At 48.3% G+C, this 25661-nt stretch overlaps 1 protein-coding gene across 1 annotated transcript in view; it reads left to right on the top strand.

Moving 5' to 3' along the window:
• Positions 1-25661, top strand: part of LOC125138144 (uncharacterized) — a 130278-nt gene that overhangs the window by 82856 nt on the left and 21761 nt on the right. Inside the window, exons 4-7 of the mRNA XM_047799405.1 lie at positions 13448-13770; positions 18211-18371; positions 23696-23775; positions 24932-25055. Coding sequence (XP_047655361.1) covers positions 13448-13770; positions 18211-18371; positions 23696-23775; positions 24932-25055 — 688 coding nt within the window. The remainder of the gene's footprint in view (positions 1-13447; positions 13771-18210; positions 18372-23695; positions 23776-24931; positions 25056-25661) is intronic.

The raw sequence follows: 25661 nt of genomic DNA, 5'->3' as shown, positions 1-25661 counted from the left end.
TAGACATGAGTATACATTGTATATACACACATACACACATGCACACACACACAGGGGCCTAGGGGGTCATTGTTTCACGAAATGAATCCATCCTAATCCCATGTATCTGCTTCTTTTCGGTCATCCACACCTGGTAAAAATCCCTGCCAGCACCTGGAGGGAAGCGATGCATCCTTTTGAAAGGCTGAGAGCCTCCCCTGGCTTAGGCGTCCTCTCCATCCTTGCCGGCTAAGAGCGGTGGGCAGGAAGTCCTCTGGCACATGTCCCCGCGATCATTCTACAGACGCAGTCCCAGGCATGGAACTGCTGGGGTGAAGGTTTAAGTGTTTCTTTTAGTAGATGCGAACAGGTTACCTTCCCAAGGTCCTGGGACACCTCGCCCTTCTGAACCTCAGTGTCTTTCCCGTCATAGCCAATGCTGATGCCAAGCGTGCTGGAATGGTTGCCGTTCTGATGGGTATCAAGTGATCTGAGCTTGTTATTTTAGCTGGCAGTTCTCTGTCTATTGGGAAATGTGGCAGAATTTGAATATACATGTAATTTTAGATGTGCTCTTTTGAGGATTGTCTGTTCATGCTCTGGACATTTTTAGTTGGGGATTTTTCTTTTGTCCGGTTTTTGGTTATTTTGTTTGTTGGCTTGCTTCCTTGCTTGCTTTTTGGGGCCACACCCATGGCATATGGAGGGTCCCAGGCTAGGGGTCGAATCAGAGCAGCCGCCAGGCTACACCACAGCCACAGAACCTCGGGATCTGAGCCATGTCTTCAACCTACGCCACAGCTCATGACAACGTAGGATCCTTAACCCACTGAGTGAGGCCAAGGATCGAACCCACATCCTCATGGATGTTAGTGGGTTTGTTAACCATTAAGCCACGACAGGAACTCCCCAAACTTTTTATATAGTCAAATATGTACACGTTCCTCACTTTCTCTTTCCTTATATAGTTTATGAGTCTCATCTGTGGTTAGAAAATCCCCAGGACACCTAGACTGTACATACAACTTCCTAGATTTCCTTGCAAGTATCAAAATGCCTGATTTCGGGAGTTCCCGTCGTGGCGCAGTGGTTAACGAATCCGACTAGGAACCATGAGGTTGAGGGTTCGGTCCCTGCCCTTGCTCAGTGGGTTAACGATCCGGCGTTGCGGTGAGCTGTGGTGTAGGTTGCAGATGTGGCTTGGATTCCGCGTTGCTGTGGCTCTGGCGTAGGCCAGAGGTTGCAGCTCCGATTGGACCCCTAGCCTGGGAACCTCCATATGCCGCGGGAGCGGCCAAAAGAAATAGCAAAAAGACAAAAAAAAAAAAAATGCCTGATTTCACCGACAGTTGTTAGGCAGAGTTTATACACAGTACAAAGAATTAAAATGTGGTCTGGCTGGCAAACATGACCCTGTAAAATACTTTTAAGCAAAGAAGTTTTATATTATTAAAACATTTTCAGCCTGAAATATTGCAAGAGTGCCCAATAATATGTATAACATGTATATTCTCCAAAGCTCGGTGGAAGGGTTTCCAGAATGTCAGTTGCCTTCTATGCTGCCTCAAAAAAAGAAAGAGGAAAAGACACACACATACAAAACCAGTGATGATATGTATATGCCATTGTATTTATACTATATGTGTATATATTATGTATTATATGTATATAATACACACACACAATGGAATATTATTCAGCCACCAAAAAGAACAAAATTTTGCCATTGGCAGCAACATGAATAGACTTGGAGGGCATTATGCTAAAGGAAATAAGTCAGACAGAGAAAGATTAAAACTGTGTGGCATCACCCGTATGTGAAACCTAAAAAGTACAACAAACTAGCGACTATCACAAAAAAGAAGCAGACTCACGGAGAGAACAAACTGGTGGTTACCAGGGGGGAGGGGAGGGGGGTACAAACTATTGGGTGCAGGACCAGCTACGTGGGTGTATTGCACGACACAAGGAATATAGTCAATATTTTGCAATATCTATATGTGGAGTGAATCTTTAAAATTGTGTAAAAAATCAAAGTTAAAAAAAGAAAAAGCACACCAAAAACCCAGTGAAATTATACTGTGTACATGCAGTGCAGCCTTGGAAGGACCTGAGAGACCACCAGGTGACCTTAGTTCTTCAAACAGTGAGAAATGTTGACGGCCCCCTTTGAGGACAGGGGCTGAGCCGAGGACAGGCTGCAATGGATAATACTAGGTAGAAGCTTGTGTTATCACAAGATTTGTTACTTCAAGGTTTTACTACAGTCAAGGAATGAAAAACAATAATAATCATAAATAAACATCACCATACCCACCTTGCAACTTGAATTTTTCCTGTCCCATGAGCCTCTCCCCAACTGGTAAGGATTCTTCTCAAGTATGTGCTTATCTCTTTCCTGATTTCATATAGCTGGCATCATAAATACATATGCATATTTATATATTATACTATTTACTTCTTGCGGGACATTAAGTTTTAAAAATCTGTCCATTTTGGTACATGCGGCTGAACTGTGAATAGATATTCTGGTGATTTTTTTTTTCTGTTTGGACAGTGCGACAATGGCCACTGGCATTCGTGTCTTCTGATCACATAGGTAAGAGATTTCTAGAGCACAGTTTCTCAACAGCAGAACTACTGACATTTGGGTGGGATGATTTTTTGTAAGGGGGGGCTGTCCCTGGCCTCCACCCACCGGATGCCAAGAGCCCCCTCCCACCTAGATGTGACAACCAAAGATGCCTCCAGAGAGTGCCCAGCAGAGGCACCCCAGGCTGAGAGCCGCGATTGAATGTGTATCGTGGGAAAGGCGTTGCGGGGTCGTGGGCTTCATGGACATCCTCCACTGTGCAACATAACTGCCGAGGAGTTTTCCAAAATGTTCATGCCAACAGCCCACAAGACCTCCTGGAGGTGTGCCTCCTCATCTGTGCCAGGGATGCTATTGGCCGAATGCTGAGTTATTGCCCGTCTTGGTGAGAGTAAAGTGGTGTTTCGGAGCCGCTAGAGGGTGAATTTCTCTGATAGCAGCTCTCTCCGTGTTTCTGGCTATTCACACTCAATGGACATGCCTTTTCATGAAACACTTATTTTTCTTTTTTCTTTCTTCTTTTTTTTTTTCCTTTTTGGTCTTTTTGCCTTTTCTAGGGCTTCTCCAGCGGCATATGGAGGTTCCCAAGCTAGGGGTCGAATCAGAGCTGTAGCCGCCAGCCTACACCACAGCCACAGCAACCCAATCTGAGCCACGTCTGCGACCTACACCACAGCTCACGGCAATGCCGGATCCTTAACCCACTGAGCAAGGCCAGGGTCAAACCCGCAACCTCATGGTTCCTAGTTGGATTCCTTAACCACCGCGCCACGACGGGAACTCCAAACGCCTTTTTCTAATGGGTTGTCTTTTTCATATTATTTTTCAGGGATTGTTTATATCTTTTTTTTGGTTTGTTTGGGGTTTTTTTTGGTTTTTGTTTTTGTTTTTCTTTTTGCCTTTTTAGGGCCGTACCCACAGCACAGGAGAGTTCCCAGGCTAGGGGTTGAATCAGAGTTGCAGCCACCAGCCCACACCACAGCCACAGCAGCACAAGATCCAAGCCACGTCTGCAGCCCTGTTGCCCACAGTTCATGGTAACACCAGACTCTTTAACCCACGGAGCAAGGCCAGGGATCGGACCTGGGTCCTCATGCATACTAGTTGTGTTCATTCCTGCTGAGCCACCACGGGAACTCCTGTTTATATTTTCTATATACTCATGTTTGGATGGACATGTGTCTTGCACACATCTTCTTTCACTGAGAGGCTTGTCCTTTCGTATTATTATGGGTTCCTTTGGGTGAATAAAATCTTAATTTTAATATCATCAGTTTTTCAAATTTTTCTTTTTTAATAAATTTATTTATTTATTTATTTATTTATTTAGTCTTTTTTTTTGGCTATTTCTTGGGCCGCTCCTGCGGCATATGGAGGTTCCCAGACTAGGGGTCGAATCGGAGCCGTAGCCACCGTCCTACGCCAGAGCCACAGCAACGCGGGATCCGAGCCGCGTCTGCGACCTACGCCACAGCTCACCGCAACGCAGGATCGTTAACCCACTGAGCAAGGGCAGGGACCGAACCCACAACCTCATGGTTCCTAGTCGGATTCGTTAACCACTTTGCCACAACGGGAACTCCAGTTTTTCAAATTTTTCATTTATGATTTGCCCTTTTTGCTTTTTAGGAAATTCTTCCGTCATATCTTGAAGCACTAAAAATATTCTCCCATATTCCCTTCTAAATATTTTAAAGTTTTACTTTAAAATAGTTTTAAGAATGAATGCCCCTGGAATTGTTTTTTTGTTTTTGTTTGTTTTTTTTGTTTTTGTTTTTTTGCTATTTCTTGGGCCGCTTCCACAGCATATGGAGGTTCCCAGGCTAGGGGTCCAATCGGAGCTGTAGCCACCAGCCTATGCCAGAGCCACAGCAACGTGGGATCCGAGCTGCATCTGTAACCTACACCACAGCTCACGGCAACACCGGATCGTTCACCCACTGAGCAAGGCCAGGGATGGAACCAGCAACCTCATGGTTCCTAGTCGGATTCGTTAACCACTGCGCCACGACAGGGAACTCCTGGAATTGGGTTTTGTAGACAGGGTGAGCTCGTGGGAATAGCTAGTTGTCCCATTATTACTTATTTAAAACACCATCCTTCCTCACGGTGAATGGCAGTGCAACCTGTGATATATCTCAAGTTTCTATGTATCCATGATCTGCTTATCACACCTTGTAATTACTTCAGCTTTATGGTCAGTCTTGATCTGTCAAAGCTAATCCTGCCCCCCTCTCCCCGCACTTGTGCAGCTTCGTCAGGAGCATATAATCTCTTCTTGGCCTTTTGCTCTTCCATGTACATTTTGGAATTAGCTTGGCAAACTTAGCAAAGAACCTTGTTGGGATTTGGATCAGAACTGCATCGAATCGATCACGCACTTCGGAGCGATGTGCCATGTTATATCAAGTCCTTCTATTGATAAATCCCCCTATTTATTTGGGTCTTCCTAAACGTCATTCTAGATGGAATTACGATTTGTTCTGTTAAAATCTTGCATACCTGTCAATAAGTGTATTTCTCATTTTGTTTTGCTCTTGTACCTGGTGTCTTTCTTAAAACGATAAATATTCCTTATTTGGTAGCAATCCTTGCTGGGAAATTCCTTATTTGATAGCAATCCTCTTTATCCTAGTGATAATTTAATCCCAAATTAATTTTGTCCGATAGTAAAAGCTACTGCAGCTTTCTTTGACTTCGTGTATCTCATTTCAACCTTTGACGTACAACCTTCCTGTGCCCTTTTCACACATTCGGTGTGTCTGTGTACCTGGGCTGGAGGTAGGAATATGTGACAAAGAATGGAAAGGAAAGACGGATGCCGTGGAGTGGCCGTAGAGGTCAGTCTATACTTTCCAGAGTCTCGGGACTCTCTCATGACCCTTGAGGCAACACGAATGAGAACAGCATCAAAGAATAGCATCTTGAAAACAAGATTGCTGAGGCATTGATGACTCTGATGGAGAACCATCAGCTCTGACCTTCTCAGGACTGGAGCCTCGGGGGATATGTGGGAGAGGCCATAGATGGCCGGAAGCAAAGAAGTTACAGCCTGGGAGGGCTAAAATTTTATGACTACTTTGTGTGCTTGGAATGACTGTCCTAGCATATCTTGCTTCCAATAAGTTTGAAGTAAAATGCCCATGTATCCCCTGCACCTACAAGGAAGTAGAAAATAGTAAATAAAAACCATGAGTGGGCACAGAGGGTTGCTATTGCCTCTTGAAGGCGGTAGCCCCCGATCCCCACTCTATTTCTGTGTCTCTTCTTATTCTGCAGCACCGCTGACTTTAGGACCTGGGTTGACAAGCAGGCCTTGTGAGGTTTTGAGTTTTTACACCGCTCGGACCCTTACCCAGCCAGCTGGTTCGTGAAGGCAGACCGCAAATTTGGCCTCTTCAGAGTTCGTCCTACCCATCTGATTTTATCTTGCTTTTTGGTTTTTGTTTCTCTTTTTGCTTCTCCTTTTTCTCTTCTTTTGGATCACATGAGCTGTTTTCTAATTCCATTCTCCTCTGTTTGAAAGTGATAGTTTATTTCCATTTTTGCAGTGATTAACCTACAAGTTTTACCACATTTATTTTGCGAAGCCTGAGTGAATCAAAATCTCAATTTTCATCTAGAACAATAAGTTCTTTAGTCTCAATTACATCTCTCTTAGGTTACATAGTTTTTTTTAATTTTTTTTTTGAAAGTCCGTTTTCCCTCTTGATTTTATTTATGTATTATTTATTTTTGCAGCACCCTTGGCATGCAGAAATTTTCAGGCCAGGGATTGAACCTATACCACAGCAGTGATGCAAACCACTGCAGTGACAACGCTGGATCCTCAACCTGCTGTGCCACAAAGGCACTTCTTAGATTGCATGTTTTTTTCCCAGTATTTTAATTCTGGCTTCTATTTTTTAACCCTATTAAGTAGATCACTAGTTTTATATACACAATATATATTGTCATTCGGTTTTAAATATTTGCTCTTTCCTCTGGTTTCCAATCAAAACTTTGATTTCTTCTTTGACCCATGTATCGATTAGAAATATGTTATGATATCACTTATATCTGGAATCTAATATACGGCACAAATAAACTCTTCCACAGAAAAGAAACTCATGGACTTGGAGAACAGACTTGTGGTTGCCAAGGGGGAGGGGGAGAGAGTGGGATGGACTGGGAATTTGGGGTTAAAAGATGCAAAACAAACTATTGCCTTTGGAATGGATAAGCAATGAGATCCCGCTGTATAGCCCTGGGAGCTATATCCAGTCACTTGTGATGGAACGTGATGGAAGATAATGTGAGAAAAAGAATGTATATGTGTAAGTGTGACTGGGTCACTTTGCTGTACAGTAGAAAACTGACAGAACACTGTAAACCAACTATAATGGAAAAATTAAAATCATTTTTTAAAAAAGAAAGAAATATGTGGCTTCATTTCCTAATATTTGGAGGATTTTAGATGCATCTTCTTGTCACTGAATTTTGAGTTCATACGACTATTGGCAAAGGTCATATTCTGAACGGTTTGGACTCTTTTAAATTTACGAAGATGTATTTTATGATCTGGCACAGGGTCCACCTGGGTGAATTTCTCATTAGTACTTGAAAAGATGCGATATCTGCTTTTACTGGGTGGAGGGTTCTATGAATGTTAAAGAGAGCATGTTGGTTGATAGAGCTGTTCACAATTTCTTATATACAAATTTTTGTCAATTACTGAGAAAGCAAGTGGTGCCCAAAAAAATCTACCACTCTAATTGCAACATTTTTGACAAAGTTGATTTCAGTGCTGTTACTTTCAATTCATGTATTCTGAAGCTTTGTTATTACATATATCCGTAGTTAAGATTGTCATGTCTTCTTCGTGAGCTGACCCTTTTATCATTTCGAAGCCTCTCTGGTCATATTGCTTGTTGTAAAGTCTGTTTGTTTGTTTGTTTGTTTGTTTTTCTATAGCCTTATGAAATTCTTTATCCTTAGGAATATCGAATGATCTATTTTTTTTTCCAGGCTTTTGCTTTCAGCCCATCTTCCTTCGTATTTAAAGAGGGTTTCTGATAAACAGCATATCCTTGGTCTTCCTGTTCATTCGATTTGATAATCTGCCTCGACAAAGGAGTGGTGAGTCCACTCATTTTCAATGTCGTTGTTATTAAGAGTGGGCTGAAGTCTGCCATCTTGGTATTTGCTTTCTATTTGTGCCACCTGTTCTTTATTCCTTTCCCCCTTTTCCAAGTTCCTTGTTTAATTTAATTTAATTTAATTTACGTTATTTTGCTTTTTAGGGCCACACCTATGGCATATGGAAGCATCTAGGCTCGCGGTCGCACTGGAGCTGCAGCTGCCAGCCTACACCACAGCCACAGCCATGCGAGATCCTCAACCCACGGAGCGAGGCCAAGGATCAAACCTGCATCCTCGTGGATGCTAGTCATGTTGGTTACCTCTGAGCCACAGTGGGAACTCCTTTCCCTTCCTTATTTTAAATAAAATGTTTTTGGTATCCCATTTTCTATCCTCTCTTCTTAGCTATACCTCTAGTTTATTTTTTACTGGCTGATTTGGAATTTATAATATGCATCTTTAATTCATCCCCGTCTAGTTCAGATACCACATATATGCCACGTCACACAGAACGCGTGCAGTTGATAACCTTATGCTTCGATCTCCTCCCATCCTTTCCTTCGTGCCATGCCTTTTCTTCTCTTTCTATATTTCTTCCACGTGCAAAAGTGTGGTGTAATTATCTTTGCGTAAAACTGTCAGTTATGTATTTTTTCTTTTTGTAACACCTCTATGGCAGTATAATGAGTATAAGCTGCATCTATACAAAGTGCAGCTAAATCCTGACACGTGGATACTCCCATGTAGCCATCCCCACAAATCAAGATAATGAATCTACTCATCCTTCAAAGGCTTCCTGGAGCCCCTTTGGAAGCCCGCTTTCCTGCCTCCCCCACCTCTCACTTCTCACCCCTGAGGTTTTTCCCGGTCCTGTTTCATCAGACACAGTTATTTGAGCTTCATCCAGGTTCTTGCACGGGTCAGTAGTTCCCTCCCCTTCTTGCTCAGAACTACCCCGTTGGATGGACATACCACCATTTGCTCATCTGCTCACATGGTCGTGGACATTTGAATTTGTTCCAGTTTCCAGCTCTTCCAAGAGAGTTGCTGTGAGCACGTGCATAGATGCCTTTATGTGGACACACACCTTCGGTCCTTTGCAATGTATACCAAAGAGTGTAAAATCCAGGGCAGGTAAAGTTCCTTAACGGACCTACATTTCCAACGTGGTTGTACTCTTTTACATTCCCGCCAGGAGTGAGCGCATCAGTGCCTCCCCATCCCCTTCCAAACCCTGGTGTGGTCCCTCTTTTTAATTTTAGACATCCTCATCTGCGGGTGGTGATAGACCGCTGGACTTTTCATTTCCACTATTATTTCACGCTTAATGCTGTGACATCCTTTCATGAGCTTGCTCGCTACCTGTACATCTTCTTAGTAAAGTGTCTACTCAAATCTTTTGGCCATTTTAATGGGTTCATTTGCTTTGTTGTGAGAGTTGATGCACACACACTTTTATGCATGTATGTATGTATATAATCATATAATGTCTCCCAGTCTCTAGTTTGTCTTTTCACTGTTTTAAAAATGTCTTTTGCTTTTGGTATTGTGTGTAAGATCTATGCCCAGTCCCAAACCACAACACTATTCTCCTATGTTTTCCTGTGGGATTTTTATAATTTTTATTTTTATTTAAGTCTTTGATCGATTTTAAGGTAATTTCCACATATGGTTCAAGGTATGGACCAAATTCATTTTTATATAGATATCCCGGAGTTCCCGTCGTGGCGCAGTGGTTAACGAGTCCGACTAGGAACCATGAGGTTGTGGGTTCGGTCCCTGCCCTTGCTCGGTGGGTTAACGATCCGGCGTTGCCATGAGCTGTGGTGTAGGTTGCAGATGTGGCTCGGATCCCGCGTTGCTGTGGCTCTGGCATAGGCTGGTGGCTACAGCTCTGATTCGACCCCTAGCCTGGGAACCTCCATATGCCGCAGGAGTGGCCCTAGAAATAGCAAAAAGACAAAAAAAAAAAAATAGATATCCCAATGTTCTATCACCATTTGTTGAAAAGACTGTCCTTTCCCTGAAGAATTTTCTTTGCACTTTTGTCAAAAATCAATTGACCACATAATGTGTGGGTTTATTTCTGAGTCTGTTCTGTTCCATTGACTTTGTTTCTCTCTGATGCCAATACCACACTTAGTCATAAGACTTTCTATGAATCTTAAAAAGCCAGGTTGTGTGGGTCTTAAAATGTTGCTCTTCTTTTAATGTAACATTTTCTCTGGCTGCTTTTAAGATTGTCTTCTTTATTCCCGATTTTCAGCAGTTTGATTAAAACGTGCATTGGTGTATGTGTGTGTGTGCGCGAGCGCGCGCGCATGCTGCTTGGGGTTTGTTGAGCTTTTTGGATTTTTGTTTATAACTTTCTTCATTTGGATCTTTGTACATCACTTTCATCAAATTTAGGGTTTTTGGTCATTATCTCTTTAAATATTATTTCCTACTATGCCTCTTCCAATTCTCTAATTATATAGCCACTCGATATCCACAAGTTACTGAGGCTTATTCATTCTTTCAGCTTTTTTTCCTGTACTTCAACTTGAATCATTTCTAGAACTATATTTTCATGTTCACTCTTGATTTTCTGCACTGTCTAATCTTCTGGGAAACTTACCCACTGAATTTTTATTTCTGACATTGCATGTTTCAGTTCTAGAAGTTTGATTTGGTTCTCTGTCTTATCTCACTTTATCTCTTAATCGGTTTCATGTTTTCACATCCTGAAGCTTCTCATAAAATCATGAATGCCAGTGGTATCATCTGTCATATCTGGATCTTTTTCTCTCAACTTACTTTTCTTCTAGTTATGTTCACATTGGCATGGTTCTTGTCTAGTCATTTTTGGCTGGTGAATGTTAGGTTGCTGAGTTTTGTTTTCTTCTTTAAAGAATATTTGCCTTTCTTCCATCAGACATTAACTTTCTTGCAGATCAGTTTGATGCTTTCGAAGTTTAGGTTTACTCTCTGGTAGGCTGGGTCCTAGTGTTGCTTTCATATCCGTGCTAGCTGGCCCTGTTCCTAAGGCATGGCCATTCGAGGGTCTCTACTGAAAGCCCAGGGCTCTTCCCGTGGTCTTTTCCGCTCGGGCGATTAAAACTCGAATGTTTCCCAGCCCTTTGAGAGATCTAGTCGTTACTTGATTTTGAGCTCAAGAAGTTTCATCTGATAGATGATTGGCTTAGTATTTATCCATAGATCACTCTGTAGCGTCCTGGTGCTTTCTTTCCATAGTTCTCTAATATCTGGTTCCTGCCTCTCAAGTCCTAGCTGCCTTGGCTTCCCTTCCTTTTCTCTCTCACCCTCCACTCAACAAATGCATGCTCTGCTTTGGCTCCTCTTCCTTGCATCACAGTTGAGGAAGTGCCTCCAGGCAGGAAGCCAGATCATCCTAGAGTTTGCTTATTTGCTTCTCTTCCTTCAGGGATCAGAATTCTGTTCTGTTTGTTGTCCAATATCTGAAAACACTTTTTGCATATCGTTTTCCCAGCTTTCCTCAGGGATAGGAACAGCCGTCTCAATGCTCTGGTTTTATTTTTATTTTCTCTCAATACCTTGAATATACCATGCCTCTGCCTTTGCGTTTCCACTGCTGCTGTTGACGTATCGGTGGCCACTCTACCTCATTTCACTCACGCTAAGACATCGTTGAATATAAGATCCACCTTGGGAGTTCCCATTGTGGCACAGTGGAAACGAATCCACTTAGTATCTGTGAGGATGAGGGTTCGATCCCTGGCCTCACTCAGTGGGTTGGGGAATCCAGTGTTGCCATGAACTGTGATGTAGGTTACAGACAAGGCTTGTATCTGGTGATGCTGTGTCTGTGGTGTAGGCCAGCAGCTGCAGCTCCAATTCACCCCCTGGCCTGGGAACTTCCATATGCTGTGGGTGCAGATATATGTATATATTCCCACCATTGTCTTATTCCCAGTTAAGAAATAAATACTCTGCCAATTAGTCAGTTAGAATTGAGGATGCCATCAATAAGACTGGTCCCAATGGATACATGTTAAATGATGAGAAAATATACACCTCAGAATTGGTGAAATATGAATTTGGATTTTTGTTATATCTCTGTCTCCTTTTCCTCTTATTTCTCTGTTTTATCTTTGATGTCTTCTTTTTTCACCTGACATGTGTGATTCTTTTTATTTGTGCTGCTTACCATACATTGTTTTTCCTAGATCCAAAATTTGGCAACTTTGAACCATTGTGAAAAATTCTCAGCCACCATCTAAGTATTGCTTCTCATTCAGTTTCTCTATTTTCATCTCGTAGAACTCCAGCTAGACAGACGTTAGACTTTCATATTCTGTCATGTGGGTCTCCAAACCCCTCTCTCCTATTTGTCATTTCCTTGTCACTTTGAGCTGCATTTGGGTAATATTCTCATATCTGTTCTTCAGTTAAATAATCTCTTCCGATGATCAGTCTGCTATATGTCCCATCAATTGAGGTTTTTATTTCTGTGATTATTTTCTTATTTCAAGATGTTTTACTTGGTTCTTTTTTCAAATGTTGCTGGTCATTTTGTTTGACTTTTGTTCTTTGAACCTTTTTTATTCCATTTTTATCTCTTTTAACATTTTCTGTTTATACATGATTAATTTTAGTCTATGAATTATGTGTTTACTATCAGAAATACTTGCGGATCTAAATTACGGCTACTCTGCAGACTCTCACTCATATTGCGTTATTTCTTCATGCCTGTGGTAATTTTTAGTATGAGCTCCGACATGGTCTATGGGGATGGGCCTGGATTGAAGATGCTTTTTCTCCAGAGAGTATTTGCACCTGCTTCTTCTGGGCTCCAGGGGGCGCCACTAACCTGCAGCTATTTCAGTTTAGTTCGCTGGGTGAGTTTTCCTTGGGGGAAGTGCAAATTTGAACCTCAGACACACATGGGAGCAGTCCTCTGGCTAGAAATTCTCAGGAGAGGCTATTTATGTACATCATCGGTGGCTTTTCCACCCAGAGGCAGCAGATAGGAGCAGACTTTTTCATTGGTCCACTGCACCTGCACGAGTCCCTTAAACCGGAAGTTCAGACTGCAGGTGGTTGTACCCAGGGAAGCTCAGAGCTCTATGCTAATACCCACTCTGGTTTGGGCTGATTATTCGTTTTTGTGTAGGAGACACGGTCCTTGGGTAGTTGCTTTGATTTTCCCGTGACTTCAGCAGGGCATTTTAAGTTCATTGTAAATAATCCCCCATCTCAGTACTTTGATCTGAGAGGAAGTTCCAGTTGAGCTATCTAGCTGAGCCTGCCATTGTGATCCCAAAGAGCCTGGCTTTCTAAGGGAACCTCGTGTGTATGCAAAGCCTGTGACAGCCTTTGGGTCACCTGTCACAAACCAGAAGGAGATATGCGAACATCGAAGTGTTGCCATTGGAGGGAGGGTTTGAGCTCGAGATTATCTCTAAATGTTTAGAATTATCTTTGAAAGTGTATTTTGATTTTTTTTTTTTAATAAAAGAGGCACTCCGATGGGTTAACAGGTGGTTGGCTTTGAGGTGTGGGATTCCAGAAGGGCTGGCTGCCCTGAATTTTCTAATTTCGCCACAGTGCTGTGTATTCTGTATTCCTGTGTGGTTTGAAAATACCGAGACGTATAAATAGGGGCACTTACATAACTCAGGGGGTGGGTGGAGGGGCCCACCGCGCCAAAAGCGGGTGCGCGGATGCGGGGAGGGGCTGCCCTGTCCTCCGCCCCGCCCACTCCCCCGCCCCTCCCGCTTTGGCCCCGCCCAGTCCCCGGCTACTCGGAAACCCTGGAGCCCGGAGCACCCAGATCTGCCGGGACTCTCGCCCCGCACGCCCGCCCACATCCCGGCGGCGCCATGCAGTCCAGGGCGGACAAAGCCCGCGCCCCGGGGACCCACAGCGTCGCACGGAGCGGCGCTCTAGAGGGCCCGCCCACGGCGTGCGGGGCAGGGCAGAAACCGAGCAGAGGGCGCCTGGCGGAGGTGCGGGCGATGAGCCCGCGCACCGGGTGGGCCAAGCAGGAGCGGCGGGCGCAGGGCGGCAGCCCGGCCGGGCCAGCGACATGCAGCAGGACAACGGCCAGGCTGCGGGTCAGTGGCTGGACTTGTGGCCCTTCCCCTCTGTCACGCGTGTCCCGCTCCCCGGGAGTGTGTGTGTGTCGGGGGGAGGGGGGTCGTCCCAGGACGAGGTGGGCAAGTCCAGGTGCAGCCCAGCCCCGCGGCACGAGTGTGGAGGCCCGGGGCTGTGCCCAGGCCCTGACACGTGACTTGAGCCTGCCTTAGGCCCGGTCCGCTCCCTCGCGTCCTTTGGCGCAGGTGTCTGTCTGTCCCCGGCCGTCCCCGCACCCGCGAGGCCCGTGAGCGGGTGTGGCGCGGTCCGCGGCCGCCAGTGCTGAAGGAGGTGCGGCCCGAGCTCCCAAGGTGGCCTGTGATCCAGGCCTCGCCGTCACGGTCACTAGCCTCCGCGGTCACCAGCCGCTGCTGGGGGTGGACGCCTGCGCGGGCAGCGGGCAACTCTGGTCATAAGAGCTGCTGCGTTGTGCGGCGCCCGGGCCTCACTCGGCTCAGCGAACCCATATTCACCTGCCTGGCGCCCTGGCGACCTGGGATCCAGGACTGTGCTGCCCAGTGAGAAACAAGGCATATTGTGACTTGATCGAGGTCCCACAGGTGGTTAGGCAAGTAAGCAGGATTTGAGCCCAAGGCGGTGGGTGTCAGAGCTTCTGCCTCAAGGATGCAAATGTTGATATTGATGACAGAAGGATTCAGGTCTCTGTCCAGAACCTTCCCTCGTCCAGAAAATTCTTTGTACTGACCTCATATGATAATTTAGTGAAAATCTTGTCATTTGCTCCTGGCTCATGTGTTTCTGTCACTTCAGGGCATTCCGGCCTAAATTTGAACTCAAAGACTGCTTCTAGTTCCCACACAGACTTTGAAGGCAGTGGAATATCAGCAGTTCTTGGCTCTAGCCTGATCTCTGGGTGCCATGCCACCTCTTAGAAGCCCCATCTTACAGCTGACAAAACTGAGGAATGAGATCTGATGTGGCTAGTAAGTGGCAGAGCTGGCTCTGAGGCCAGGCTTTCTAGCTGAGGTGTAGGAGTGACCACTGCACTGTCCAGTCGGTGAGGAGGCCAGGGCAGGCAGCACTTGTATCTTGGATCTTGAGCAAGTCCTAGAACATTCCAGAGCCCCCAGAGTTTACTCATAATGAAAAGCACACATAGGTCCTGTTGCGGTGCAGCGGAAACGAATCTGACTAGGATCCATGAGGATGTGGGTTCAATCCCTGGCCTTGCTCGGTGGGTTAAGGATCTGGCATTGCCGTGAGCTGTGGTGTAGGTTGCAGACATGGCACAGATCCCGCATAGCTGTGGCTGTGGTGTAGGCTGGCAGCTGTGGCACGGATTCGACCCCTACCCTGGGAAGCCGGTGCGGCCCTAAAAATAAAAAAAATAAAAATACATAGGCAAAGCAGTTGCCACGGCTTTTGCCCTTCAGAGAACTAAGACTTGGTGTTGACGTGGAGCGCCCTGCTGGCTGCATTGGCAGCCACTGCTGTTTCAGTGCAGCCTGGCACTCTGACCCTGGCCCTCTGTTCACTGGAGGCATGAATCAACTGAGAGCTGCGCCCCGAATTGGCTTCTCCCTGCTGCGCCTGGACCCTTGGAAAAGGGCGGGGGTGGGGGAGGACAAGGCGGGAAAAATTGGGGGCTGGGTCCAGATGGACGAGGGCATCTGCAGCTGGGCTGTCCTGGATGGGAGTCCTCTTGTCAGTGAGGTGGCCGGGGAGCTGGAAGGAGTCGGCCACCCCAGTCCCACCTGCCCTGCTCTGCTGTGGACACTTGGGAGGGCCACCGGCCTGTCTTAGCTTCTTTCTCCACCTGTGGGTATCGCCACGGCGATCAGAGTCATGCTGAAGATTTAATGGGATAATCAGTGTAAAGGATCGGATTGTCGTCTGTGTGGACCATCGCCTTTTGGAGGGTGAGGCTGGATGGGACATTAGGGCCCGGTCCCCTGGGATTTCAAATTCCAGGCTAGGGGGCCCCGGCTTGGTGCCCGAGTCAGCGGGAGCCATAGAGGGTTGTGAGCAGAGAGGGAGGAAGTGGGACTCTCGCCTGAGGGCCCAGAGGCAGGGACCCCTGGGAGGAAGGCGGGCCTGACACTGCTGGTGGGTGGGCAGAAAATGGGTGTAGTCCCCATGGAGGGGTATGTGCCCGCCAGAATCCACCTGAATTACATGCACACATGCCCTTTGACCCGGCAACCCAATCTCTGCAGAGCCCGCTGCACGCATGAAATGCTACGTGTGCAAGACCAGGAATGACCTGCACCTGTTACCAGGTACTGCTAACTGCACCGTGGCCACCCGCACAGTGGGATTCAATGCCTCCACTAGAAAATGCAGCGACTCTCAATGGGCTGGTGCACAAAGAAATCAAAGTCATAGTCAGTGAAAGATGTAAATTAAGGGAGTTCCGGTCGTGGCTCAGTGGTTAATGAATCCGACTAGGAACCATGCGGTTTGGGGTTCGATTCCTGGCCTCGATCAGTGGGTTAAGGATCCAGCATTGCCGTGAGCTGTGGTGTAGGTCGCAGATGTGGCTCGGATCCCACGTTGCTGTGGCTGTGGTGTAGGCTGGCAGCTGTAGCTCCGATTAGACCCCTAGCCTGCAAACCTCTATATGCTGCGGGTGCGGCCCTAGAAAAGGGAAAAAAAAAGGAAAAAGAAAAAGAAAAAAAGATAAAAGACATAAATTAAGTGCAGCACAACTAGGTTGCCATTGTGTAGGGGCCAGGAGTGTTTGCAGATGCACAGACCAGCTCTGGAGGGCATGCAAGGGGCCCCCTCACTAGTCGCCTCCCGGGAGGGGACTGGGTGCTGGGGGACCAGGGAGGGGTGTCGTCTACCTTTTACCATCGCCCGTGGGTACCCCTCCCCTTCTCAGCCGCACCCATGAGTTAGGATTCAAAACCAAAATACCATTAAAAAAAAAAAGTGAGTGGGTCCTAGTGATGGATGACTAGGTCTGGACTCGGCTTGGCCGTGTGGAAACAGCCAGGGAGCCTTCCAGAACGCTGGCTTTTGTCATCACCATTTGCCACATCTCCTCTCTCCAGGAGCCGGAGAGCAAAGTCGGTGGCTTCCTTCCTGTCTGTTCTCACTCGCAGACAAGTGCGTGTCTGCACTGTTTGGCAGGGGGAGTTTCCTGAACGGCGCTTGTTAAATAATACTTCACGGGACGCTGATGGGGTGGCACTGGAGGATGGGAACTTGACAGCTGTTACCCTCTCCTCCGAGTGAGGAACCACAGCGGGGGCCGGTTGGAGAAGGAGCACAGACCCCTGAGCTGGTAGCCAGGAGACCTGGGTTCACGGCCTTACCTGGCCTTTCCCACCTGTGTGATTCTAGGCTTCTCTCTGGCATCACTCTGCTTCCCTGCACCTCCGCTTCCCCATCTACACAGGTCCGAGTGTGTGTGTGTGTGTGTGTGTAGGTCGTGCCTGCATCTAATAGATCTAAGCTGCGCGGTCTCCCAGCCCACCTCCCTCCCAGCTGTACACAGGGTTGTAATTACCACCCTGCCTCATTCATGGGGGTCAGGGGACAACTGGACCACCGTCAACAGTCTCAACATCCTCAAAGGATAGATTTCGGTAAAGACAACCATTTTATTTTATTTTTTATTTTTGGTCTTTTCAGTGCCGCACCCACAGCCTGTGGAAGTTCCTAGGCGAGGGGTCCAATCGGAGCTGTAGCTGCCGGCCTACACCACAGCCACAACAACTCAGGATCCAAGCCATGTCTGTGACCTTCACCATAGCTCACGGCAACGCCAGATCCTTAACCCGCTGAGCGAGGCCAGGGATGGAACGGGGGCCCCAGTCAGATTCATTTCCACTGCACCATGACGGGAACTCCCTGAACAATTTTAAATGCTACTAAGATAACAGTGACATTACTGAGAGCCTACTAAGGGTGGTGTGCTAAGGAATCGATGAGCTTTGGCCTCATCCCCAACCCTCGGCAGGTACATTCCAGGGGGACTGGGCATCCGTCTGTTCCATGCACTGCCGTCTGCCTTGCCTAGCACTTACAGTGGATCCCCATGTATAGGTCTTGCAACAGCTCTGTGAGATTGGTCTGCAGTTTGCCCTAATGTGTGAAGAGGCAGCCACATGCAGGTGAAGTGTGTTGCTGGTGATGCAAAACTAACTCAAGGGAGCTGGGGCCGGAACCCCAGCCGTCTGGGTCCAGAGCCCATGCTTCTAACTGTGATGCTGCACTGAGCGAGGGGCCAGGCCAGCTCCAGAGCGTGACTTGTTGCTGTGAACCACCTCCGCTGTGTCGTTATCATCGTCCCAGGGAAGTGACCATCAGTTTCAGGCACTGGCTGTCACCCGTGGACATTTGCAAAATGCAAATGTCACATCGAAGAGTGCCTGCGCTGGACAGACCCTCGGGGTGGAGGTGATGTGTCCACATCTCTGACCTTACGCTGCTCTTTCTTGCTGGTTTAATAGCCACAGAATTCCTTCTCCCACCTCCACATGGGACAGGCAGCCTGCTACCCGGGAGCTCCGTGATCCAGACCCACCGCCGGGACCTGGTGTCTCTGCCCACAGGGCACATTGCGCTGGCCGACCCGGGGCACCTGAAGGAACAGGACTCGGAGGAGCCAAAGGCAAGTGTGGTCCGGGCCGGGTCGGGGTTGGGGGCGAGGGGGTGTTCCTGTGCGTCTTTAGCCTTGTGGCATGTGTGGTAACAGCCATGTGTTTGGCATGTTCTGTGCTCCTAGCCTTGGGCTGGCACTCTTGAGCATCGTCTCTTCAAACCCTCTCCCATCAACCCTGAGAGGCACAGAGAAGTCAAGGAACTTGCCCAGGATCACCCAGTAAATGGCAGAGCAGGTTTGAGCTCAGAGAGTTGGGCTCCTGAGCCTAGCTTTTCCAGGAAATGGGATTTCTGCTGAAGGTTCTGGGGCGAGGCGAGCAGGGCTCAGCTGGGGGATGACCCTGGGCCATCCTCTGCGTGGGAAAAGCAGCAGGGGGGAGTAGAGCGGCAGCTTTGTGGGGAGAAGGGGGGCTTTGCGGGCAGAGAGATGGGTGCTGGAATCCCAGCCTTGCCACCTTCTAGCTGACACTTTGTACTTGGTAAAATGGGGAAAACACTGCCTCTTTTAACGAATTTCGGAAGACTGAATAACAGTCACTTACCCAAGAGTCTGGTCTGTGTCAGGTGCAAACAGAAGTTCTTTCGTTTTTCCATTATTACTGTAAAAGTTCAATGAGTGGTGACCAGGTCTGCTGAGAAATACCAAAAAGAAGCAGTCGGGGAGGGAGTGGGAGGGATCGGGAGCTTGGGCTAATCAGACACAACTTAGAATAGATTTACAAGGAGATCCTGCTGAATAGCATTGAGAACTTTGTCTAGATACTCATGTTGCAACAGAAGAAAGGCTGGGGGAAAAATGTAATTGTAATGTATACATGTAAGGATAACCTGATCCCCTTGCTGTACAGTGGGAAAAAAAAAAAAAAAGAAGAAGCAGTAACCCTCTGTATCAGGTAGGATCAGACTCAGCTGCACGTAACCCAAAATTTCCCAAATAATAGTAGTTTAGACAAAATAGAAGTTTCATTCTCATGTGAAATGTGTCTGAAGGTGGGTGGTTCAGAGCTGGTATGGAGTTATGACAATCAGCAGGGAACCAGACTTCTTCCATCTTACTCAGCATGCTGCTTCTTCCACCTAGGCATGATGCCTCATGGTCCAACGTGGCTGCTGAAGCACCAGCCCTTATGTCTGAATTCTAACCAGCAGGAAGGAGGAACAGGTTAAAAAATGAATATGTTCCAGAAGTTGCATACCATACTTCAGTTTACGTTTAATCACCAGCCCTTAGTTCCGTGGCCTCACCTGGTGGCAAAGGAGGCTGAGAAACATATTTATTCCAGGTGGCCTTGCGCAGCTGAAAACCAGAGGTCAATTCCCAATGAAGACATGCAGAACGGCTACTGGCGAGATGACTGGCAGTGTCAGCCACGCTCACAGAGAAATGTAGGATCAGCTTAACTCGAGAACTTTTCATTTCTTAGAGCCAAGGCTGCGTCCCAAGTCATGGCAGCACCTTCCTTCGTACAGATCTTTCCCAGTGACCTTCTGAACAAGCCAGCCCTGCTTGTCAGGTGGCAATGGACACAGAAAGGTCTACTGATGGTCCCGAGGTAACAGGTGTGCCAAGCAGGGGGACAGGATTAGAATGCAGGAGGGCCGACCTCAGTGACAATGACAACTACCCTAAGGGGTTCTGGAGCCCTGGCACCTGTCCCAGCTCATTTACTCCTTGCAATTGGTGGGGTCGGAGCTGGCGTCTCCCTTGCACAGAGGAGGACACTGAGGCACAGAGAAGTAAGGGGGGCTTGAGGTTTCAGAGCCAGTATGTGGGCTCCCTGGGACTCGAGTCTGGACTTCACACCTTAACTGCCATCCTTCACTGCGCTCAGAATCCTAAACGCTCCCTTTGGCATCTAATCTGCAAACCTGGTTGAAGCTGAGATGAGAAACAAGGCGGGGGGGTGTGCCCTGATATCCAATAGTCCTCATTAAAAAAAAAAAACAACAACAATAAAACAGAAAAGTATTCCTTTTGCCATGATGGTTTATTTCAGAAATAAACCAGATTTTTTTTTTTTTTTTTGCTTTTTAGGGCCACACTTGCAGCATATGGAGGTTCCCAGGCTAGGGGTCTCATTGGAGCTACAGCTGCCGGCCTACACCACAGCCACAGCAATGCCGGATCCTTAACCCCCTGAGCAAGGCCAGAGATCAAACCCTCAACCTCATGGTTCCTAGTCAGATTGGTTTCTGTTGCACCACAACAGGAACTCCCAAACCAGGATTTTTAAGTTAGGACCATGATACCTAAAGGTGAGAGGCCAGCCTTTAACCGTGTGACTGTTCTCATGGTATTTAGAACAAGTGATGCAGAGGGCATCTTATAATAAACAGCCTCACTGTTGGAATGCAGTGGGGGTGGGGCCCTGCCTGCCCCTCAGCAAAGCTTCTGTCCCTGTGAAAATAGCCAGGACCTGGACTTTGCTAACCTGACCATCTCATCATCCCAACTTCGGTCTGGTTCCCAAATGATGGATGCAACTCATTGCATAAACTAAAATGTTTTTCTCCTTGAGACCTGCTCCATCGCCTGTAGAATCCCGTTCGTTGGTATGTTCTGGAGTGTTTTTCCTTTCCTGATAAAGAGAAGGGACGTAGGTACCTTGAGTCCTGCCACGTGCTGGCCCTTTATAGACATCAGCTCACCCAGCCAGGGCTGCCCTTTCTTGTGTCACAGTTAGGGGCTGCAGGGGTAAGGGGGGCTCAGACTCACAGTGTGTCCGAGCCAGGGAGTGAGCCCATATCTGTCACCCATGTGCCCCATGCCCTCTGCTACACCTTGCGGACCTCCAGTGGGCATCTTCTTTGTAAAAGAAAGTTCCGTGTATAAAACTAAATATCCAGAAGTCACTGTCTGTTGCAATCTGAACATGAAAGATCAGTGCTAGTCAAGAATCCTATAGAAATGGATTGTTTTTTCTTTTTAGGGCTGCACCTGTAGCATATGGAGGTTCCCAGGCTAGGGGTCCAACAGGAGTTGAAGCTTCCAGCCTACACCACAGCCACAGCCATGCAGGATCCGAGCCGCATCTGCAACCCACACCACAGCTCACAGCAACGCCAGATCCTTAACCCACTGAGCGAGGCCAGGGATCGAACCTGCGTCCTCATGGATGCTTGTCAGATTTGTTACCCGCTGAGCCATGATGGAAACTCCTAGAAAGGGATTTTTTTTTCCCCTTGAATTTTGCCAGTCAGTTGATTTTCTGCTCCCCTGGCGACTGCCCTTTCTTGTAATCTGTCTTTCCTTGCTCAGTCTTGTTCTACCTCTGCTTTTCCTTCTAAACTGATGGACTCGAGTGTGTGGGAAATGTTCTCTGAGTAGTAACACCCTGTACTAATGATCAGCTCGCTGTGTACGTGGCTCTATTGGGGGCAGAGACAATTTGGTGTAAAGCCTGCGCGAGAGATTCAGCGAGAACAAAAAGCTTCCGAGAGAACATCCCTGCAGCCATCCCAAGTGCCTTTGTCTCAGTAACTATGGTTTCTGGGCAAACGCAGGAAATGCTCAGGGAGGATTTTCTTTTAATAAAGAAGCCGAGACAAAGGGCCAGGGATAGCAGGAGAATCATAGGCACATTTCTTTGGAATTTTGACTCAGAAAGCTAGAATATGGGGAAGTACAATAAATATATTAAAATGTTCCCTCCAGTTAAAAACACACAGAGGAGCTGGGCAGGAAGACAGGAGGCGGCTTCAGCGAAGCAGAGCAGAGGTGACCTGGGGCACGTCCCACGTGGCTCGAGGCAGCGGTGGGGTCCCGCTCAGTGTGCTCTGGCTCTCGGCTTGGCACCACCCCTCAACGGCCAACTCCTCTTTCTGAGCATCTTCCTGTAGTGCGGGATGATTAAAATATTTCCTCTTAGTGGGGAACGTGAGACTCGATTTCAGGAACGTGTGTTGGAAAGCTCCTGGTGAATTGGACCCTGGAAATGGTTTCCGCTTTTATCTCAGGGGCTCAGAGCCAATCGCGGGACCCGGGAGCTCTCCAGGGTCCTGAAAGACTTGTGCTTCCCTTTCAGGCAGTGTCATGTAGGGTGCACGCCTGGCACCTTACTTGCCAGCATCCTCTCTCCAACACGTGCTGTTTCTACTAGCCTGGCTCTTTGCCTCTGCCTGGCCCCATCTCCATCCTCCTGTTCCTTAAGTCCCATGCCAGGCGCTGCCCTGACTGCCTCTGTCCTTTGGTCCCCAGCACGGGTGGCCAGGCTGCGGCAGTGCCAGATCCTCCCCACCAGCCAGCCCACTGGGCTCCTGACCCCCTTTTAGCTCCCGGCCCCTGGGAAGGCGGAAATGGGCGTGTTTGGGAGGGAGTTCTGAAAACTGGAAACTGAAACAGTTGAAACAGAGGTTGGTTGGTTTGTCTGGGAGGATTTTTTTATTTGTTTGTTGGAGGGGGTTGCCCTTTTTTTGGTTTGTTTTCCATTTTTTGTTTTTGCTTCTTAGGGCTGCACCTGCAGCATATGGAGGTACCCAGGCTAGGGGTCAAATCAGAGCTACAGCTGCCGGCCTACACCACAGCCACAGCAATGCCAGATCCTTAACCCACTCACTGAGCAAGGCCAGGGATCAAATCTGCATCCTCACAAAGACAACATCTGGTCCTTAACCCACTGGCCACAGTGGGAACTCCACGTTTCCACTTTTTATGTATGCATCAGACCTCCTCCATCAGACTGGTCTGCTTGAGGGCCAGGCCTGCATCTTCTTCAGCCCTCTAACCTCTGAGCATAGCACAGGGTCCTGATGGCTGCCAGAGCATGTGCACTGTTGATGAGCCAAGAAAGGCAGCGAATGAGAGAGTGAGCCACAGCTGGGGTCTCCCCGCCAGTGCCACACAAGGGGGTCTGCATCTGATCCCCACGGAGCACCTGGCTCTGTTCTAAGAACCACATGACTATTTCTGCATTTAATCCTCCTACAATCCGTGAGGTTTGGACTCTTTGGTCCCTGCTTTACAGGGAAATGGAGGCACAGGGGTGTCACCCATGGGCCTGAGGCCATGTGACAGGTCAGTGGCCGAGCGGAGATGGGGACCCAGGCTTAGCTCCCATCAAGCTCAGATGGGAAGGCCCTGCCCCCAGTGCTGAGGCCTGGCCCCCTCCCCCTTCCCTCCTGCATCTGCTGGTGACACCAGGGCCGTGACCGCGTCCCTCCAAGCCTCGGTTCCCTCATCAGCAGGGCTCAGTCACTGCTACTGTGCACAGCAGCCGGGAGGTCGGAGGCCACGTCTGTTTAGTCTTTAGTCTGTTGCCTTACTGCAGACCGAGAGCGAATATGCAGAATCGTCAACGCCAGGCCTGAGGCTTCCCTCTGCTGTTTCTCTTTCAGAAAAAGAGAGGGGGCTGGCCGAAAGGCAAGAAGAGGAAACCGCCCAGGGATCTCCCTGTTCCCCGTGCTCCTACGACAGGGTAAGATGGGGAGGTCACCCGACCGGCATCAAGGTGATGTTTTGGGCTCACCGTCTGGCCCGTGCTGTGTGCTATGCATGGCCTTGACCCCATCTCAGCCTTCATCTGTTTTTCAGGGCCCTTGATTGTGAGGGGGCTTCAAACCGTGGCGGGGAGGGGGTTCTTTAAGTGGGAATAAGGTTCTGGTGCGCAAAGGAGAACCAGGCTTGAGTCCCAGACAGGGGAGGGGTGGCTGTGGGGCCAGTGGGTCAGGCGTCCAAGTGCCCCGAGGCCTGTCCCTTGTCCCCTGGCTCCAAGCTTCTGCAGAAGAGAGGCCCCAGGCCAGTCGGTTCCCACTGCTCGGAAAGTCACCTCACTCCTCTGGAAGCTGGGTCCACTTTTCTCGTTATGCTCAGGTTCTAAGGGTCAGTTTTCCTGTGATTCCACGGACAAGGCCTTTGGTCTGAAGACGGGCGTGTCTCTAACGCCCGCAGCCTTTCTTCCTCTCCTGCAACCTGCATCCTTGATCAGGAGGGCGGGAGGCCCTGTACCTGGAGCCCTTGGGCCACACAACAACCCTGTGAGCAGGTGGAGTCATGTCCATTACACAGAGGGGGACACTGAGGCTCGGGCAGGTGAAGTGCGCTGTCCACCCCGTCTTCAGGCGCCTCCCGTAGGGGGGTCCCTCTTAGGGCTTCCGTTACTCTCTGGATAAGCCAGCCAGTGAGTACCTTCCTCTTCAGTTCAGCCTCATTCCACTGGTTAGGCTGAAAAAATAGGAGTTCTCATCATGGCTCAGCGGAAACGGATCCGACTAGTATCCATGCGGATGCGAGTTCGATCCCTGGCCTTGCTCAGTAGGTCAGGAATCCGGCATCACCACAAGCTGTGTGGTGTAGGTCGCAGACCCGGCTCAGATCCCACATCGCTGTGGCTGTGGTGGAGGCTGGCGGCTGCAGCTGCAATTCGACCACTAGCCTGGGAACCTCCATATGCCGTGGGTGTGGCCCCAAAAAGCAAAAAAAAAAAAAAAAAAGAAAGAAAGAAAGAAAGCGAAGAAAAAAATATGGCAAACCCATGACTATTTTTATAAAAAAAAACAAAGTGGAAATCAGTGCAGCAGGCCCTTCCCAGCGGGTAGCTCAGCGCTGTCGTGTCTGTTCCGTTCCTGGTGCAGGTACGTGATCTTCCTGAATGAGCAGAGGAGCCAGCTGAGGGCCAGGCACCCAGACCTGCCTTTCACGGAAATCACGAAGATGCTGGCCACTCAGTGGGCTCAATTGTCTCAGGAGAAAAAGCAGGTAAGTCCTTTTCCGTGTGGCGTGAGGACAGAAGTGGGCCCACTGTCTGCAGCCTTGATGAGGGGCTCTCCCCTGCTGGTCCATCTTTTCACACCGGATCTGGAGGGAACTTTCCGGAAGGGAGACATGAGGTGTCTCTCACCCCACCCCTTAAAAGCAGTTACTAAGCTCTGGCTTTGGCATCCGCCACCTCCCAAACTGTGTTAGGCAGAATGGCGAATTCATGAAAGGTGGGTAAATTATCCAATACATTTTTAGTAAGATCGACCTTTCCCTCTGCAGGAATTTTTGGAGCATTTAATATAATTTTGTTTACTTAAAAAGTATTTCAGGAGTTCCCTTTGTGGCTCCGTGGGTTATGAACCGGACTAGTATCCGTGAGGATGTGGATTTGATCCCTGACCTTGCTCAGTGGGTTAAGTATCTGACGTTGCCACAAGCCGTGGTGTAGGTCGCAGATGCGGCTTGGATCTGGCGTTGCTGTGGCTGTGGTGCAGGCCGGCAGCTACAGTTGTGATTCGACCCCTAGCCTGGGAACCTCCATATGCCGCCAGTGCTGCCCTAAAAAGGAAAAAAAAAAAGAGGAGTTCTTGTCGTGGCGCAGTG

The sequence above is a fragment of the Phacochoerus africanus genome, chromosome 10, assembly GCF_016906955.1.
Source record: "Phacochoerus africanus isolate WHEZ1 chromosome 10, ROS_Pafr_v1, whole genome shotgun sequence".
NCBI classification, from domain to species: domain Eukaryota; kingdom Metazoa; phylum Chordata; class Mammalia; order Artiodactyla; family Suidae; genus Phacochoerus; species Phacochoerus africanus.
This window is presented reverse-complemented; position numbering and strand designations above follow the sequence as displayed.